Source organism: Athene noctua, chromosome 1 (genome assembly GCF_965140245.1).
Source record: "Athene noctua chromosome 1, bAthNoc1.hap1.1, whole genome shotgun sequence".
NCBI lineage: Eukaryota > Metazoa > Chordata > Aves > Strigiformes > Strigidae > Athene > Athene noctua.
In genome coordinates, this window is record NC_134037.1 from 162,256,606 (window position 1) to 162,276,922 (window position 20,317).

The 20,317-nt window shown below is 51.6% G+C and overlaps 1 protein-coding gene across 1 annotated transcript; it reads left to right on the forward strand.

Moving 5' to 3' along the window:
- Positions 1-16,738: 16,738 nt before the first annotated feature.
- On the forward strand, positions 16,739-18,833 carry OLIG2 (oligodendrocyte transcription factor 2). The gene is made up of 2 exons (XM_074928997.1): positions 16,739-16,792; positions 17,135-18,833. The coding sequence occupies exon 2, from the start codon at positions 17,172-17,174 to the stop codon at positions 18,054-18,056; it is 885 nt and encodes a 294-aa protein (XP_074785098.1). The 5' UTR covers positions 16,739-16,792; positions 17,135-17,171; the 3' UTR covers positions 18,057-18,833.
- Positions 18,834-20,317: the final 1,484 nt, after the last annotated feature.

A 20,317-nucleotide genomic window follows, 5' to 3' on the forward strand; every position in this document is an offset into this window, starting at 1 on the left:
GCGGTAAACACAGACTGCAGGTCTTTCTCTCCTCTTTCATTCCCGCTGCCCCACAGAAGTGAATGTCGTCGTTGCACCCTGCAGAGGCAGAGACGTGCCCATGGCCAGGCTGTCATGGTCCCTGTGTCTAGAGGCATGCAGATAAACTGTGCAGCATCCCTGGGAACAAGGCAAATGGCAATGCCCAGAAGGGAGGAAGCCTTCAGCCCTATTTGTACCTTGTCACATCTGCCCCCAAGAAACATCTGGCACCAAATATCAGGCAGCTGGAGGCCAAACCAAAGGACATGTGAGCAGAGAGCAGAGCAAGGTCCTCAGCCCCAAGAGAGGATGATAAGGCTCAGTTCTGAGACACTGTCTGCAGGAGAGGAGACTGGGAGTGTTAAAACCCTTGGATCACAGCTATGCACAAGCCTTTGACTTGCACGCAGCATATCAGTGTGGTAATCACCAATGTGAAGGCAGTCCCACAGCAGCAGCATCTGGAGCTGCCAGGAATGGGAACAACAAGGTGAGTTCCACCTGACACTTGTGGATTTGCAAGCTGTTGTAAGCAAATATTATTACTTTCTTCGATTCTCCTCTTTATTTGGTCAAGCTTTTTGCAGTAAATGCACATGTTTTAGTAATCACCTATTTCTCAGATCAAATCACCACTACTGGCAAGAAGCTATGGAGCAGAATGGTCCCTCCTTGATGCACCCTCCAGGGACAAACATCAATAGAGAGGGACATATTTGCTGTCTCTCAGGTGCCTTTAATGGCCAGGTGAGGAGACACTCTATGCTTAAATTGCCCATTTTGCTCTGAATTATCTGTCCAGACCATCCTCCATGGAGGAGCTCTTGGAGCTTCCAACCTAGCTGTCTCTGAGGGACTTGTGACACCTCCCTGAGCAGAGACTGTCTGGGACAGACCCCTGCCTCTTGTTAGTAATTTCAATGCTCTTTAGCACAATGGTTTTGGCCGTATTGTGCTCTTGCCCCAGCTCCTCTGGATGGGGAGACCCCTGTCTATGCAGGAGCATCCTGAATCCCACCTTGGGAAGAGAGTTGGGGAGGACATCAGACAAGAAAATGGAGTCTGGCTGCATACTAGAAGAATGACAGTAAGGAGGGGAAGGGAATATGGATATCTGAGACTGATTGGCAGTGGTCAGTGTGCCACAGACTAAGCAGGGCCACACATCCCCTTCTCCTTCCCTGAGACAAGAGCTGCCAGGGCAGGAGCTAGGAGACAGGTGGGCAGGCTCTCAGTGCAGGGACAAAAACTGGTGAGGAGATACCCTCCCAAGAGCTCCTCATCGAGGTGCTACAGCCTGGCCTCCTGGCATGAACAACCCTCTAGCTGCCTGGCACATCCAAGGCTCAAATCCACTGGGGCAAAATTCCTAGACAGAAACAGAGGACATGTCTGGGGATTTCCAAATGTATGGTGGTCTTGGACAGGCTGGCAGCAGGAATCCAAGGGCAACCACTGGGACATTCATCTCAGAGGAGAGCCTGAGGGGTGTGGGGAAAAGTGCATCAGTTAAACACAGGAGCTCCAAAAAACTCTTCTTGGTGAGGCACATGTCAAGCCCTAGTGACAGGCACCTCCTCGCCCAGCCCTGGGAGCTACAGAAGCAGGGTGGTAAGGTGGGAAGACTATCCGAGCACTGCAGGAGCCGGGAGGCTCCAAGAAATGACAAACTCATGTGGCAAAGCAGCCCCTTCTCAATAAGAAGTATGTGGAAAATCCACATGGGATATGATACATGCTAAAGTGTCCATCACTTTTTTTTACTTGAGTGATTCGTAGTTGCAAAAGATAACATCAAAAGTTTGTCCAGATCTTGAGAAGTCCTCTCATTCAGAGTGAATCCAGATGAAAAACATTGAAAAGTGAGAAAGTCTTTTCCTGATTCATAGTTTATAATTTTCTGACAGATCTGCAGAAGGTATCTGTTTTATCCTTTCAGTTGTGCATGTTTCCTCAGAAAGCAAAAGGCTTTAGTTGATACTGAAATAATGCACACCGGATACTTAAACTTACCATGCGAGGTTGCTTGCCTGCATATCCTTCCCTGTCCAAGGGATGGTCTTAACAAAGCTACTAACTTGTCATGGGATGGTTCTGTTGAGCTAAGGATTTTCTTTTGATTTTTCCTTTCCTCTTGGAAACCCACTCCTGCCCAACACTGCACATGTGCAAACATGTAGAGACAAACATTTTCTTTTCCCTTCTCCCCCGCACCAGCATCTTCTGCCCATATGGGACAGATAATCCCTTTTCATATCGGCTCATCTTCTTCTTTCAACACAATTTCCTTGACATCCCAAATTACAACCAAATGGGGGAACGGAGGAATGAGCCTGAAATCAATTTCAGATCACTCAAAAGAAATAGATTTATAGTGAAGATAAATCAACAAAACCTTTGAGGGTAGATCCCTGAATTCTTGCTTCGGTCCTTGACATATTTAGTACCTGTTGATAGAGGCTAAGACAGCGCACAGTCACCGAGGCGAGGGGCTGGGAAGCAGGACGAGCATCCCTGGCAGGGCAGGAGCTTTGGGTCAAGAGATTTGAATCCAAGCGCCTGCTGGGACAGGTAAGACACTTAACCTCCCCTCCCTGGTGTGGTCCCTCTTAGGAAGGGAGCCTAACATTGTCCGCCCTGTGCAGACTGGCTAGGACTGAGTGGTCCATTCAGTCCCTTGTCTGCAGAACATTTAAGCAGATGTAAATAATAGTGCCCTGGTCATCCCAGTGGCGTTTTTAGCTCTACACGGCTAACAAGAGCTTGGAGAGCCCGATCTGTACTCTGCACCTTGGTTTAAAGCATGAGAAAGGCTACACAGCATTTAAGCTGCAGTTATTTGGGAAGTAACACAGTGTTTCCCAAATGGTAAGAAACAGCACAATCAACATACAAACCACCTTAATCTCAAAGCTGAAGCAAGCTGCTGGCAACGGGAGCTAACCCAAGTCACTGCAGATGCTAATGCTGAGGTGCAGATACAGGAGCTGACTTTGGAAAGTCAAGAGGTTTCGAGATTAATGTGGGAAGTCAAGGCAAGAGGTTGCTCAGAGGTCAGGGCTCTGCCCCTCTGGCGTGCCTGCATTGAGGACAGTGCCGAGAGCCAGGGACCTTGCCGCTAATTTGGCCATTGGTTTGGATACATGCTTACACGGGAAGAAAACAGTTTGTGGGCAGAGAAGAGGGGGCTCGATTCCATCTGTGGAGGCTGATGGCAAATGCCTACTAAGGTCAGCAGGAGCATGTTGGTTTCCAGTTGCTAGAAAGGAGAACACAGACTTTAAGCTTCAATTTTTGAACATGTTTTCTTTCTTTCTGTCTAGAAACGTTAAAAGCTTTTCTCTTAATTCACACTGAAGTTTAGCTATTTTGTGAAAGTGATACCTAAGGAAAAAATATCTTACATTATTATGCACTTACATCAAAGGTCCCGATTTTAATTAATTTACTGTAGAAAAATTAACAAATTAGGGTCCTAAGTACTGGAGCATATTGCTGCTTTTGTTCCTCTCTCTTTCAAAAGATTTTGTCTGGCTTTGAAATCAACAGGACTACTTCAGGAACTAGGTACTTTTCAGCATGGGAAGGGATAATAAAACCTGGTCTTTTGGTTTTAATTTAACTGCCTGGTATAATTTGTCTCCTTGTTGCAACATGCTCTGAGGGTCCTTTAAAGGATACAGCAGGGTGCGTGCTAACAGGTCTGCAGGTGATTTCCTTCCTTACATTCTGGAAGATGCTGTTTTCCCACTTTAATCATGAGCATTATGCTCAGGGCAGGGAAGATGGATCAGCATTATATATGGAAAGTAAAATATTTTCTCATTTTTGAAAGCAAAGCCCATGATTTGGCAATCCCTGGACATTTGTAGGCTGTGTGGATGTTACGTCTTTTTCTTTTGGGAAGACATATACAAGACTTTGATGTCAGCACAAAAGTGCATGTGTTCATGTCATCCATCTATGAAATATGTAACAAATAGTACCTGATATATTATTTTTACTTTTGGAAGTATGTGTAGACCACAGCAACCACCCTCTAAAGCTACTCCCCTGGTCAACCTGGGAACTAACACAGCGGTGGCCAGGCTGCTGGACGTACCAACGAGCTCTCAGCTAACCCCACGTTCTCTTTAGCCGATACCTCCTGAGGACAGCTCCTCTGCAGTGTTGCTTGTTTCAGTCCTGCTTCCCACTGTCTCCCCTGTGGCTGCCTGGCGGGGATGAGCAGAGGCACTGGCCACCAAGGAGTGGGGTCGCCAGGTATCCCCCACCACGGCAGCCAACAGCAAAGTCAATGCCTCCATAAAATGTCAGGAGAGGGCACAGGAAATTAAATAAACTGACTTCTGAAGTAAGAAGCCCATAAGTACAAGCCAAGTGATGAACACTGAGGACTGCCTCAGGGGGTGCATGAGGACCACCACCACACAGCACCCCGGGGGGCAGTTGCTTCCCCCAGTGATCAGGACGGGATATTCACCCAGACTTTGACTGGCAGCTGCTGGCTTGAATGCTCTGTTTCCCACTGGCATTGGGGACTCTGCTGGTACAGTTGGCCCAGGGTACCCCAAGCCCCAGAGGTGGTCTTCTCCTTTCCTCGGGACCATCAGTAGCCAAGAGCAACAAATGTGCCAGGACTGGCCAGGTAGAAAAGAGGTTTCCTTTTGCCTTATGATTCAGACTCCATGATGACTTACAGTACTAGCTGGAACTGGGAATAAAATCATTTGTCATGTTATTGCTGAACAAACAGTTTACAAAGAGCTGTCTCAGGGAAGGCACAATATACTGGGGTTGCCGGTGCTGCTGATTAGATTGAAGACTCTGAGAATGATCCTTCATCCCCACACTGGCAGCAGCGCAGAGATTTAGCTCTCAGTATTTGTTTTCCAGTTCCTAAAAGTTTCGGGTTCACATCTGGCTACAATCTATATTACAGAGGCCCAGTTCAGATCTCCACTTCTAATACCTCGGAGGCTGCTCCAGCATTGATGCAAGGCAGAGGCTGCCAGCAATACGTAGGTACACTGGGAAGTGCAGTGCATGTGTGGTGTGCCTTGTGGCATGCAGAGACAGCTTTTCAGTCACTCGAGTCCTTAACTGATGGGCAAGCCCAGCCCTGTCCTACCTCTACATTGACTGATTTCATTAGATCTCATTTTCCTCTTCAAAGCTCTAGGAAGTCTCAAAGCATCCAGCGTGTCGACACGAGTCTCGAGTCATCGCAACAATATCGCAGCTAATGAGATCAAAGAAGAAGTTGTTATCTCATCCCTCCTGCCAAAAGCTGCCGGCAGCTGGCGGGACAGCTGACTGGGAACATCCAAATTTCGACTGGTACTGGCTGCCTCTCTGACGGACATACCACGTAAACCAGGAGAGAAGCAGTGCATGGAAGGGAAGGCAATAATTCCTACCTCTGAGCAGAATTTAAAAATTGAAAGTAGCATCTATTCAGCTCCTCCAAGCCGTTTCAAAGGACTTGCAAGGCTCCGGTTGCCATTGTGCGGCTGGTAATTCTGTGTCACAACTAATTACCGCCTAATAGCCGTTGTGGGGACAAAGTCCCCGGTTTAAAAGAGAAGTCTATTTCGTCTAGCATTCAGGCCTAATCTGACCCTGAATAGCAGAGATTACATGAGGTAATACAGCAGTTATTTCTACCTGCTGTAGTTCATAAGCTCCATCTCCAGCTGAGGCAAAAACCCCCTCCCCCTTTACAAAGATTATTTGTCATTAAAATGCTCAGTAGCTTTTTTTTTTCTCTTTTTTTTTTTTTTTTTTTTTTAAATCTGGATGTTGCCTACACTTTCAGAAAGGTTTTTGAAGGAAGATTAGCAGGATTAGGAAAGGTTCACATATGTTCAGCTTCACTATTGGTATTCAAGACATCACAACTCCACCACCACCCAGGAAGCCCAAGAAAACCGAGTGCGGAGACAGAGAAGCAGAAAGAAAGAGGCCTCCTGGCCAGAGAAAGCGAAGAGTGCTCTAGCAAGTAAAACAGTCCAGTCAGACCCAGGACCATGGAGGCTGTCATGCCACAAAAGTCCTTGCTTTTTACTCCAGCAAAAATATTGCTCTTACTCAGCTCCTCATAACTACGTGTGCCTGCAGTCATGCTAGCAGGCTGGCCCTGCTCCCCTGCTAATAGCCCAGGCAGACACACTGTGAGAGACTTGCAGCCAAAGACAAGCATTTCCACAGGCAGATACGAGCCTTGAAATACTTTATCTGGTACGAACGAATGTCCACAACAAAACAAGAGGGAAACGTAGGCAGTGCACATGAGAGGTGCCTGACCTCAGCTGGGTAGCATCAGGTGGGCTGCACAGACCAGGCATCGAATGGCAAATGGATGAAATCACCCATGTGTATCTAGTAAAGGATGTGGAAAGCAGTGCAGGTGCTGGGGCACAGCTCCCTGTGGCCCTACAGGTCACCCTTGGGTCCTCAGCCCTTTTTCTGGTGCCATGAGTGACACAGAGCTGACGTAAAAGTGCCTCACTCCATCCTGCCAGACATTTGCCAGAAAGTCATGAAACAAGAGTATGGTCATAAGGAGCCGCCTGCTCCCTCGGAGACATTTAACCTCAGCAAAGTCACAGGTCCCGTCATCAGGATGTGTCCCATGCCTGGGACAACACTAGACAGTGGCTGGATTTCTTCACAGTTATGATGGGAGGAAAAAGGGTTGGAAATGGGCGGAAGAAGGCCGGCATAAACTGTGTCCTTTCTGATAGAGCTCAAGATTACATTCCCGTAATTTACATTTTTTGAGAAAATGGGATTTTTCTGGATTCAAATCTATTGGTACAGGTCAACACCTGTCCAGTCAAAATACACGGAGATCTTTCTTCAGGTAAATTTTTGTTTGCATTATAAACAGCTGAGCAAGGTTTAAATCCATGCAACCTATGCTCTGAATACAGGGTCCTTTCTAAAGCCTGGAGAACAAACTTACATGGTCATTGTGTATTTTCTCCCTTTTAAGGCAACAACTGTTCTCCTTGCTTCAGATTAAAAAAAAAAACCAAACAAAAACAAAAACAAAAACAAACCCAAGCTATCCTCAATGGTTTTTCTCCTACCTTGCCGCTTCTTTCTCACCAACACTCTCGCATCTCCTCCTTGCTCCCTGAGATGCTCGTTCCTAACGGTGCATCACTTCTTTCCTCTACTCCCCATCCCCGGAAACATGCCTTGCCCTCTTTCACTACATGCTCTCAGTCCTTCTCAAGTTTTTCCCTTACAACTTTTTCCCTCTTTGTTGCCTGTAGGTCAGGCTCCTTCCTGAGCCCTCCTGGTTTCCTGCCCCCATCCCCTCTCGCACCTCAGTGCCGGGCACTCAGCAGCTAACACAAGAAGCAGCCACGAACGGCAGAGCCGCAGCTGCTCTGGGGTTTTGGCAACTAAACCCTTTCAGCTCCTCCAAGAGCCTTACCCTCTGAGGCGGCTTTGGAGGATGTATGGCTCAGGCAAGGCACGCCAGGACCTCCTCACATTGTCATTGGATTGACGGAGGAGTCTTCATGTGGAACTGTTAAAAGAAGCAATGTTATTTAAAGCATTTATATTTTCACTTGTGAATATTTTCTTCAAGTGGTTCCAAAGGAACATGTGCTTTGAATCGCTGTGCCTCAATAAAGTGAGCCCAGGCGCACGTGGGAGCGGGTCAGGGCCGCTGCTCCGGCCAGGCAAGCACAGCTCCCCACCCGACTCGGCGGAGGGAAAAAAAGTGCGAAGAACCAAGGTAATAAATTCAGCATGTTATAGAAAAGATCAAAACTCCTGCCAGCGTGTTACCGAAAGCAAGGAATCTCTCCTCTTTTTTTTTTTTTTTTCCTTCCAGTAAATACATAAAACCTCTGCCAACTGAAGAACATCTTTCTATAGCTCAACAGCTTGGGGAGGGACTGTCTATGGAGGACGTTTTAAGCAATTCAAACAGGAAAGGGGGGGACAACTGTAGCACAGAAACACCCACATTTGCACAAACATTATGGCAAGCATCAGAACGGGAGGGCTGATCTTGTAAGCGGAGAGGGGCTCTTCAATCATAGTACAGGGTGAGAGGGCCACCAAGTCATGTAAAACAATGTCACATGCAAGTCTGCAAAAATACATCCTCCAAGTTTCAAGGGGGGGAGTTTGGAATGAAGTGGTCTCACTGATGCATCGGCTCCTGTGAACATAAATCCCTTCTGGATGGTTTGTATTGTAGGAAAGAGGGGAGGCAGAGACCACAGAAACTTCAGATTCAAAGCATCAAAACTTGTACTTTTACATAACCCTCATCTGTCTTTTGCATCTGAGTTAGTATTAAAAATCCTGGGTGATACAGCATTTGCACAGTAAGTTTGAGTAATGCCTTCTTTTCTTTTTCTTTCTTGGTGCTATACAGTTTTTATCTTTTTCAGGCAGAAGAATGACAGTTCATGCTTGCAGAGGGTGGTGATTCAGAATTTTATTTGAAAAACCACGCATATGGTGCCTCCTGTAAAACAGGTCATTTTTCTGGAAAGGGGAATCAAACTTCGTGTCCAGTATAGATTTGCTTATCTTCCTGGAGGTTCTCACTCCTTCAGGGTCAACAAGGATTTTGCTATGGTGAGATTTTGTCTCTTCCTGCAAAACTTACTACTACTGCCTGGTTGAATGCAGAAAAACAGCACATGCAAAACTCAACACCATTCACCTGCTTCAACATCTCTCCCACACCTGGGAGGGTTCATCGATATCCACGAGGGATGCCCCACCATAAGCCAAATGGTGGGAAACCTGATATGAGCATAGTTGGTTTTTACATTCAGTTTTCCGGGCGTGGGGGGGGTGGGGGGGTGGGGGACGGGACACAGACACAAACCACTGTGAATAACTCTGCTGCTCAAGCTTTTTACATAGGCGCCGGCAGTGGCAGGGGGCCAAGCCCCACAGCCCACCTCCGCACCCGTTCCAGTGGGGAGCAGGGGGGAGTGTGGGTGCATATTCATGAGTGGGAGGAGGCCTCGCCTGCAAGGCATAGAATGTGTTGGCTGAGTTGTGTAAAAAGAACAGCTATTTTCTGTTTCTTCTGCTATTAACAGCATCCTTTCCCTGCAGCAGCGGGTTAATGCACGGAGGGGAGGCAAGGAAAGCACGGGCTGGGTGTGCGTGCAGCCCTGCACCCAGCCTGAGCAGTGCACATTTCCCCAGGACTTCAAGGGATGTGCTGCATTTTTTATGGTCTGAAAAATCAGTGGCAAATTGCCATCTTGCTCTCTCAGCTACACCCTCGAAGCAAGGCTGTGGGAACAGCAGTGGGGCAAATTCCTGGGCTATCCTAGCACATCACTGAAGGCTTCCCTCCTTTTGCCAAGGGATAGCTGGCAGGAGGTGTCAGGGGGTCTCCTCAGATGATGCCAGGAGACCTTTGGCTCTACAGTCATCTGGTGGAGCTGGGACCCCCAGCATGAGCAGCTACAGCGAGCATCACTGCAAAGATACAGAAAAGTCACATAAAACCAACTTCACTGTGTCATGGACAACCATACAGAAGCAACCTCCCTCCCAGCTAAACATCTCAGGGATGGAGCTTATAAATACAAACAGATAGCTAGAAAGTGCCTGGGTAGCCCAGCAAAGTTGGGAAGAGTCAATGAGAGACATATGGTTCCAGCACTCCCTAAAAAAATATAATTGCTATCTTCAGGTGGCCGCGCACCCTCTCCTTCTAATGAGTAAGATATTTAAAGTCCTGAACTGTTTATGTGACATTTCAATAAATAATGCAGAGATTTGACAACATTTCCATATTCCTCCTTTAATGTCTGAACGTCTCTGACTTAATCCCAGTTCCTTGGCATTTATTACTGTTTGTTACACTAACAAGTGAGATTATGAGAATTCTAATGAAGGCTTCCAGTGAAAAACTCTGTGATTAAAATGCCATAATAACAGTTGCATGCATTTATGTGCCTGATTATCATAATCTATTTAGCACAAGTAAACATACAAACAGAAGGAGAAAAGCAAGCCCACTGACACTTCAGCTAAAGGAGAATTGGAAATGAGGGAGAAACAATGTAAATATGTAAATGTCTTTGTGTATTCTTTTTTATCTTTTTTTCTCATCCTTGCTTTTTTTCCCCCCTGTTTGCTAATGAGACATCTATGGTTCATCACATGTGGTCCCTCTTTGCTTGGCCGAGGTGCAGTTTTTGGGCCATCTGCTGGGGCCACTCTCCTGAACAATGCCACCCAGAAAGCGAGGGAGACGTTTGCCGCAACCTTTGACATCATGGGCGACAAGAGATGGTGTCGTACAGACTCAGGGCTTTGATATGTTCATTCTGAACTCTTAGTTCAGCTGTTACTCCATTAATGCAAGTCCCAGTATGACACAGGAAGGCATCAGTCCCCCAAAACTCTCAACAAATTAAGGAGAAATCTTGCCAAATTTCTAGTATAGACTTTTGCTAGCCAGCCTTTTTTAATATTTTTCTTTTTTTCCCCATCAAAGAACGTATTGGCTTAGAACTTCTCCATTCCAAGCATCAAGGGCCTCCCGTAATGCTGGCAGGGAAATACCCACAATCAGCAAGCGGTTCAGCATAAGCCCAACCATTGTTGCCACCATATGAAACCCATTCTGAAGGGCACCGTCACCTTCGGATGGGGGATCATTTCCATGATGAGAACACAGCAACAAAATCCTTGGGGCTTGGTCAGACAGATACACTAACCTATTAGTACTGGGATTTTTAAAGAATTTTCCCTTTAAAGCATTTCCTCACAGGGTGGGGATAGGACAAAGGGATAACCTGAGAAAAAAATTGTTTACAGTGAATGTTTGTATGGGAAGCAAAACATACCCATGTTTCCATGTTCTGCTCATCACTAAAACTCTGCCAGGACTCTCTCACTGCTAAGGAGCTCTCAGTCAAAATAAAGACATGGAAAGTGGAAAAGAGATGAAGGGTAATATAAGAGTGCCACATACAGACAAATGGCAAAATGTGGGGGGGAAAAAAAAAAAAAAAAAAAGAAAAAGAAAATTCTGCCCAGGAAACTCAAAATGAGAACTAAAAGTCCATGTTGTATTACATGGGAATTTCCTGAAAAAATGAGAGTAAAATGTTATTTTCTAGATGAAATTCAGCCCCAACAAGGACAGTCCATTTTTTGCAGAGGAGGTACAGTTGTACCAAGGCTTTCTTTGCCCCTCCATTGATATAACACACATTTCTTTCCCACCTTCAGGCCCTGCTGCTGGGACCAGAAGATGAACACAGTTCAAACCAGCTCACCAGATTGAACACACGGGTGATTTTCTAATCCCGTTGGTGTCCTGCTTCGCAGATGCAGAGCAAAACCCCCGGTTTAAGGAGGTGCCCAGTCTGTCTCCTGTGAGAAGGAATACTGTGTGTGGCTGGGCAAATCACAGGATAGATCCATAATTCCCTCTCCAGCTCTGTTTCCTTGACTCTGTCTGTCTAAAAGCCAGTCTTAGCAGTTGCACTGATTTGTTTCTCTCAGATATTCCCGCTGCTCCTTCCCCACTACATCAGCTCATTTTGGGAGGATTTGCACATGAGGAACAGCATCAAGCCCAGGGAAAGTTAAACACGTCATATTTCACTAGCATTGTATCCTCTCTGTAACAGAGTGGTACCTGGACTGAGGAACAGCTGAGGCTGGCAGGTTTTCACCTCCCATCTCTGGGTCCAAGGAGAGGCATGATGCACAGTGGTCCTCTGCTTCATGAGATGGCAGTTCTGCAGAGGTCCCACTCCTCTGCAGACAAGAAATGCTTTGCCAGCCACACAGAAAAGGTGCCACACAGTTATTTGTCTACTCAGCACTGAAAAAGAAACCTCAGTGTGAAACCAATCCTGAGAAGAGCTTGAACACTTTACAGCATGGCGGTCCATGGATGCCTGCCCAGGGCAGGAGATGCCAGCAAGGCAGCCAGCACTACACTTTATTAGTGTTTCAGCCTCTTTCTCTTCATCTGACCATAGGAGATGTTATTGTCAATGAGGAGTGAAATTATTGGTAACACAGAGCAGCTGTTAAAACAAAATACTGTTTTATAAACTCTAGGAATTGTTGTTCATTAAGGCAATAAAGCAGTGGTATAGGGTTATCTGTGGCATCCTGAAAGGTTTTCCTCCAGCAATGTGTTAAATCAAATCATAACGTTATCTTGTAAAAAATACAACATCTTGCATTAAACACAACAAACGACGGTCAGAGAGCTTGTAGGTCTTACACCTGCACTGAAGAGTTAAAAGGAGTCTGCATGAGGTGGTTTTGATAACGACTTAAGGTCAGAGAAAGTTAGTCTCCATTAATCTCATGGGTGTGAGACTTGTTGTGTTTGAGTAAATGGCCATGCTTGAGAGGAGGCACAACTGAGCCTGAAAGATGTAAGCCAGAGTCTAGCCTGAGTTTTAAATAGCCATCTAATTATTTTGCTATAGATGACAGCAGGCTCATAAGTGACAAAAGTTTATAAATAAAGACAGTTTTTTCTGCTAGATGAGAATAGGAGATGGCCTATTTCCTGCATATTTTTAATCCTGCAAATATCACAAACATCAGCTCTGGTATTTCTGAGACTTCCCTCTGGGTGACTCCTGTGAAGATTAGAAGCTTTTCCAGCCTCTGACTGAATGGGAAGACATGCTGAGTTTTTGGCAAAGAGCATGTGTTTCCAACATTTCAATCGAACAAGTGTTAACAAAAACAAATCTAGCACTGAAAAAAAAGGAGAGCCCCAACAGAATAAAAGCAACTGACCCACTCTGTGAACTTGAGTCCCTTTTTTAGAGATCACAGGTATCAAATGTGTTAGTTGGGCAGGTGGAACAGTATCAAAGCCCACAGGCTGGACCTCACTTGTAAGTGCAGAACAACAGTAAAAAATACATTTGTATCTGATTCAGATACATCCAGAAAGAAGAAAAAAAAAAAAAAAAAAGAAAAAGAAAAGGGGGGGGGGGTCAAGCCTGAACCTTCAAGCAGCTGTTCCTTGCCCTGAGACTCCACTCACTCCCCTCACACCTTTAAACAGTGGGCAAAGAGCTTGCAGGAACCCCCACATCCTCATGTCCTCAGTGTCAGGTGCTGAGATTTATGGTCCTGCAGTGTCTGGGGACTCAACTGCGACCACAGCGGACTCCCTGAAGACCACGCTCTCAACAGGAAAGTTTAAAGGCTCTGGAGCTGAAAAGCCCAGTTTGGAGCCCACAGCCCTGCTAACAGATGGGAGGCAGACTGCACTGGGGACCAGGCCTACAGTTTCTGAGGCATCATTAAAACTGTTTTCAGCTGCCAGTCCTCAAGGAGCTGCAGTCACACACAGGCTCTCAGTCCTTCGGATGCTTCAGATTCCTTACAGCCAGGCAGGGGCAGTTTCAATGCGGCTGTGTGGTATCTGTGAGGAAAGGATCCTGGGCCATAGGCCTTGAGGGAATATAGCCAATAACAATCCCAAACAATAACCTAATTGGCATTCCGAGTGATTTTCAACATGAAAGTAACAGTCTGGTTTTTATTAAGATATCACTTCATCATGTTCCCTGATTGCCTTCATTCATGCCTTAGTTGCCTACAGTCGCGATTTAAAAAAAAAAAAAATACATATTCATAGGTAAGAAAATACTCTCTGCTCCACATTTTGGTGTCAAAAGCAAGTTGGGGTGAAGGGTTCCTCTGGGATCTCTCCAGGGCCGCCTTCCCAGGACACACGGACAAGATGCAGTTTGCAATACCAAGCCTTATTGAATCGAGTGGGGATGTGTGATATTTAATTTGACATCTCACGGCAGAGATCACCCCCCCTTCCGCCTTGCACCCCCCTCTCCTTCCAACGAGGACAGTGAAGAAGCACCGCCTCGCTGCCACCACCGCAGCCGGCCCCCGGCCCGGCCCCGCGCAAACTCCGCGCCCCCCTGCGCTAGGAGCCCTGCGGGCTACAGGCGGGACAGAGTTCACGTCCAGACAGACGGACGGACGCTGATCATCAAAGATATCTCTCGCCTCGTTAGGGTACAGCCCGGGTTCTCCTTGGCGGCGGTGTGGGGTTTCATCGCTGGAAGGGGGAGAGAAGAAAAAGAAAAAGAGAAAAAGGGGGGGGAAAAAAGGGGGGGGGGGGGAGAAAGGAGAACGATAAAAAAGAAAAAAGATAAAAGGAAATGAAAAGGAAACGGAAAAAAGGAAAATAAAAATAAAAAGGAAATTGAAAAGAAGAAAAAGAAAAGTGGAAAAGAAGAAAAAGAAAAGTGGAAAAGAAGAAAAAGAAAAGTGGAAAAGTGGGAAGTGGAAAAGGGGAAAAGGGAAAGGAAAAGGGAAAGAAAAAGGGAAAGGGAAAGGGGGAAAAGGAAAAGGCAAAGGAAAAGGAAAAGGAAAAGGCAAAGGCAAAGGCAAAGGCAAAGGCAAAGGAAAAGGAAAAGGAAAAGGAAAAGGAAAAGGAAAAGGAAAAGTCCTCTGCCCACTTCACCCTCCCTGGGACCTCCAGGTTGCCAGAACTGCCTCCCCAGGGCGCAGCGCGGCCCCGAAGCCCCGGCAGCCCCCGCCGCGCCCCCACTCGCTGCCCATCCCCGCTCCCCCGGGGCAGGGCCGGTGGCTCTTCACCGTTTTTCCACCGCCACCCCTCCCGGCAGGTAACCCCCACCTCCGCTCCAGCCCCCGGCCGCCCCCCCCCGCCCCCCCCTCCCGCCTCCGCCCGGGCTCTCGGCGCCTCGGGGGCTCCTGCCCGCCCCACCCGGCCCAGCGGGACCCCCCGGGGCTGCGGAGCGGGCGGCGGGACTGGCACGGCCGCCGGGGGTCAGGGGGCCCGTCCCGACCCGTTGCCGGGCTGATGAAGTGGCCGGTGAAACCTGGCGCCCGGGGCTGAGCCGCAGCACGGTAGCGGGTGCCGCAAACCCGACGGGGCGGGCGGGACCCGACACCTCCACACGCCCCCCATCAGTCTGGGGGGCGGCGGGTCCGAGCCTTTCAGAAGGAAAGGTCGCAGCCTTTTCAGAAGGGGTGCGAGCGATGCCGGCGTTTTCCTCAGTTTCGCCTTAGCACCGGGGGCGGCCGCCCCCCTCCCCGCCGCCCCGCCTGGCCCGGCCGCGGCCCGTTCGCTCCCGGGGACGCCTCGGCGGCCAGGGGAAAGACGATGGGGCTTAATTAGTTGTGCTCGTTGTTGCCCTGTTTTATGCGGCTCCAACAATGCGCCGTATAGAGCCATCAGTCAAAAGGCAGAGGCAGGCTTCCCGCTGCCGCCTCACCGCTCCCCGACCATGAAATAAATGCAAAGTTTGCACAGACGTGTGTCCCCCCCCCTCCCCATCCCGCTGCTCACCTCCAGGGCTCAGTCCCAGCTCCCCCCGCCTTCTCCCTCCGCCCCGCCATCCCTGGGGCGGTGGGGGTGGGGGGTGCGTCCCCCCCGCCTCCCCCCGGCCGGGCTCCGCAGCCCCGCAAGCAGGTGCGGCAACTGAGGGCCGGGGCGGCCCCTCCGCCCGCCCGCCCACCCCCCCCCCCCCCGGGCCGGGAGGACCCGGGGGCACGTCCCCGGTGGCCGGGCCGGGGGCCGCCGGGGCGGCAGCGGGACACACGCCGGGCGGCGGGCGGCGGCGGGCCCGGCTGTCGCTGGGACAGATTTTCCTAATTGACCTGTTACGGATCATCCCCGCAACCGTTGGGAAACACATTTCCACGCTTCACTTCTTAACGTTTTAAATACATATTTAACGGATGGTTGAGGCTTGCCGGGCCAGCTGGGAAACACACGGGTGTAAAAATAATACAACAAAGGCAAAGGGGCCCGGGGCGGGGGGGGACAGGGACGGCGGCGGGGGAATTTACCCCGGTGGGAGGAAGCCCCGACCCTGTTGCACGGAGCTGCCGGGGCGAGGGGGATCGCCGGGAGCCGGGCGAGGTGCGGACGGAGGCGCGAGGCATTCCCGAAGGTCATTTTTGGGTTTACGTCCTTTTTTCTTTCTCTCTCCTCTCCTCCTGGAGGGTTGTTTGGGGATCGGTGTTGGTGGCCGCTCCGGCTTCTTCTCCCGGTCGCTGCGGGGCCGGAGCCGGGAGTCCCCGCTGGGGCCGGCGCTGCCCAGCGACCTCCGCAGGGAAATCCGCTCGTGGGGAACGGAGCGGCCGAAATCACTTTTTCCTCCCCCTCCGCCTCCCTTTGCAGCACTTAACGGGGGGGACAACGACCCGGCTGGGGAGGGAGCACCCGCCCGGGCAAGCGCGCCGCCCGCCCGGTGCGTGTGGCGGCGCCGGGGCTGAGCGCTTCCCGGGGGGGCGGGCCGGGCCGGGCCGGGGCACGGGGAAACACCGACGTGCCGGCGGGAGCCGGGCAGCGCGGCCTCCCCGAGGGCGTTGCGGCGGCGGGGCCAGGGGCTGTTTGGTCCCGTCTCCAACCCCATCCCCGTCCCGCCCCCCCAACAGCTGTTCCCGGAGCTGTCATTGTTGCATTTTATTATGGATTTGACAAAAGTCCCTCCCCCCCACCGCGCCCCCCCGCCGGGCTCCCCGCGCCGCGGCCGGCCGTCGCCCCCCCCGTCCGCCCGCCCCATCGAGCCGGACCGGCCCCGGTGACATCAGCCGCCCCCCCCGGCCGCCCCCCCCCGCCGCCGCCGCCGCCGATTGGCGCAGCCCCCCTCCCGCCCGGTGACATCGTTCCTCCCCGGCGCGGCTATAAAGCCGCCGCCGCCACCGCCGCAAGGTGCGCGCTGCTGCCGTGCTCGCCCGTCACGGCGCGCCGCTCCCCACGGCCGCCCCGCGCACGGTAAGTGCCCCCCGCGCCCGAGCACCCCAAAGTGGCGCCCCCCGAGCCCCCGGCCCGGCGGAGAGGAGTGGATGGAGGGAGGGAGGGCGGGACAGGAGAGGACGGGACGAGACGGGACGGCCTGGGACGGGACGGGACGGGACAGGAGGCGCCCCCCCGAGGGCGCCCCGCGGGCGGCGGCGAGGGAAGGGCGGACAGCACGGCCTCCCCCGACGGGGCCGTCGTTCCCCGGCCCCGCGGAGCGGCGGCGGAGCGGGCTCGCCGACGTGGCGGGCGGGCGGGCTCCAAGTTTCCGCGGGCGCTGACCCGGGGCCGCCTGCGGGCTCTCTCTTCTCCCCGCAGGCAGCCCGGTGCGCGCCGCCGTCCCGCCCGCCGGGCCATGGACTCGGACGCCAGCCTGGTCTCCAGCCGCCCGTCCTCCCCGGAGCCCGATGACCTCTTCCTCACGGCCAGGAATAAAGGCAGCGGCGGGGGCTTCACGGGCGGCACCGTGTCCAGCTCCACGCAGAGCGACTCCCCTCCGGAGCTGAGCGCCGAGCTGCGCAGCGCCATGAGCGCTGCGGGGGTGGTGGTGGTGGACAAGCTGGGCTTCAAGTCCTCCTCGTCGTCCTCCTCGTCGTCGTCCTCCTCCTCCTCCAAGAAGGACAAGAAGCAGATGACGGAGCCGGAGCTGCAGCAGCTGCGCCTGAAGATCAACAGCCGGGAGCGCAAGCGGATGCACGACCTGAACATCGCCATGGACGGGCTGCGGGAGGTGATGCCCTACGCCCACGGCCCGTCGGTGCGCAAGCTCTCCAAGATCGCCACGCTCCTCCTGGCGCGCAACTACATCCTCATGCTCACCAACTCCCTGGAGGAGATGAAGCGCCTGGTCAGCGAGATCTACGGCGGGCACCACGCCGGCTTCCACCCCGCCGCCTGCCCCGGCGGCATGGGCGCCCACTCCGCCCCGCTGCCCGGCCACCCTGGCCACCCCGCCTCGCACCCCGTCCACCACCCCATCCTGCCCCCCGCCGCCGTCTCCAGCGCCTCCCTGCCCGGCTCCGGTCTCTCGGCCGTCAGCTCCATCCGGCCCCCCCACGGGCTCCTCAAGTCGCCCTCGGCCGCCGCCGCCGCCGCCGCCGCCCCGCTGGGCAGCGGCTTCCAGCACTGGGGGGGGATGCCCTGCCCCTGCAGCATGTGCCAGGTGTCGGCCCCCCCGCACCACCACGTCTCCGGCATGGGCACCGCCAGCCTCCCCAGATTAGCCACCGACACCAAATGAGCCCCTCGGCGGGGCCGCCCCGCCGCGCCCCGCGCCGCCCCGCCACCTCCAGGACCTACAAACGCGCCCCCCCGGCGGCGGCGGGTCCGTGTCCCGTGTCCGTGTCCGTGTCCGTGCGTGTGTGTGTGTGTGCGTGCGCGCCCGTCGCCCCCCCGCCCGCTCCCGGGGCCGTCGGAGGGGCGGCGGGAGGGGATGGAGTCCGGCCTGGGGTCTGCCCCGCTCCCCAAACGGCGGGGAAACCCACCCCGCCACAAGTGAACGCCCGCGCGGCTTCTTTATCGTTCATCTTACGCTGTCGGCGATAACTTCGCTGGGAGGGGAAAAGAGTCCTGGGCTCGTCGCGAATGGAGGAACCAAAACTGCAGAGGGGTTTTCGCTCGTTCTCTCGTTTGTTCGTTTGTTTGTCTGCTCCCCCCTCTCTCCCGGTTTCGTTTCTACACGCAGAGCCTTTGGAGACGTTTCTGGGTCACAGCTCGCCCCGGCAAACCCATTCCCGGAGCCCCCGGCCGCCGTTCCGGGGACTCCCGGCCCTGCCGGGGAGCAGCAGGACTCCGGGTGGAAGCGTAGCCGGGAAAGTCGGTTTATTCCCCCGCCCGCCGTTTTTTTTCAGTTTTCCTTCTGGTTCGGGTTTTGTAAATATACCGTTCAACGATAACGATGCAAGTCCGCTCTGCCTGAGCTTTCCGTCCGTGCACTTGTACTGTGTAAGCCTCATGAGTGAATAAGGGGTCGGTTTGCCTTGATTTCGTTGGTTTGGATTCTTGGGGTTTGTTGGGTTTTGGGGTTTTTTTTTAAGCGTATAACACTTTTTTTTTTTTTTTCGTTCCTGCCATCTTTAACAAAGTTTGAACCCTTTAATGCTCTTTCTGTGTAGGAACTTTCACACTGTCCGTGTTGCAATACTGAGAACTTGGGCTTGTTTCTGAAATAACAACTTTTCTTATCGCTGCCCTTGCAGAGATTTTATCATCTGTTTATTTTTGTAAAAAAAAAAAAAAAAAGAAAAAAAAAGAAAAAAAAAGAAAAAGAAAAAAAAAAAGAAAAAAGAAAAAAGTTGCTAAATAATATTTATTACTTGTTTGGTTGCAAAAAAAAAAAAAAAAGTGATCCACTGTTGAGATTTTAAATAAAAAAAAAAAAAAAAAAAAAAAACCAACATTTTAAATAAATGGCCTTTTCCTCTTCCTTGCTGTTCGAAGGCGAGCGGGAGGTGGAGGCAAGTGCCAGTAGCGGCGACGGTGCGGGACGGCGGCGGGACAGTGGGCGCCGCGGGGTGACCAGCCGCACAGCCGGGAAAGGGTGGGAACAATTGAGGCGCATCCTTGCCTTTTCCCTTAGTTTTTCGTTAGTTTCCTTCGCCGGCTATTCGAAACCGTTTTGGTTTATTCTTTTCCTCATTTGTTCCCCGCAGAATAAGGGCGGCGAGGAAAAAAACGACTGTCACTGGGTTCCTAATGTGAAAATTTTTGTCTACCGAATCCAGCGCTTGGCAGGAGCTAAATATTAATTCGGGGAAAGAAACATTAAACTTGGCGCTCACTGTAATCGCTTCTGCACACTTGACCTTCAACCAAAAGCCCACCTAACGAATATCCACGGAAAGGAAAATTATCTGGGGACAGCCTTTTTTTTTTTTTTTTTTTTTCCGAAGTTGCTCGTATCTCTCGCCCGTGCGTATTTCAGCAGTTCTGTACTCGCGTATTTGGGGAGGCAGTCTTTTACCCTCTGACAGACCCCGAGGAACGGGCCGGCTTCTCTCACGCAGGGTGCGGGCATACAGCAGCTTGGGGCTTCCCCTTCTCCTTACAGGAAAAGGGGAACGACCCGAGCGAATTCCATTTTGCGAGGAAAAGGAGGTCGGCAGCCCCCCGGCGACGGCGGCTGCCCCCCGGGCAGGCAGCGGGGCTCCCCGGGAGCGGTTCCCACGGTCCCGCCGCAGCCGCCCGCCCCGGAGGGGCCGCTCCCGCCCGACACCGCTCTCCGGGCGGGCAGGGACACCCCAAAATCCGCGCCCTTGCCCAAGCACATGCTTACACACCTCGCTCCCTGGACCGATAAATGGCTAGACAGCTGTTTAAAATAATTACCTAGCTACATACTTATAAATACAAAATAGCACATATATTTTATACATATATATTTTTTATATGTATACATAATAAAAGGCCATGGAGGAGTTTTGGACACACAGACACCCGCGGGGGAACGTGAGAGAGTTCTGATCGGGGGCACTTTTTTTTTTCTTTTTTTTTTTTTAGTGT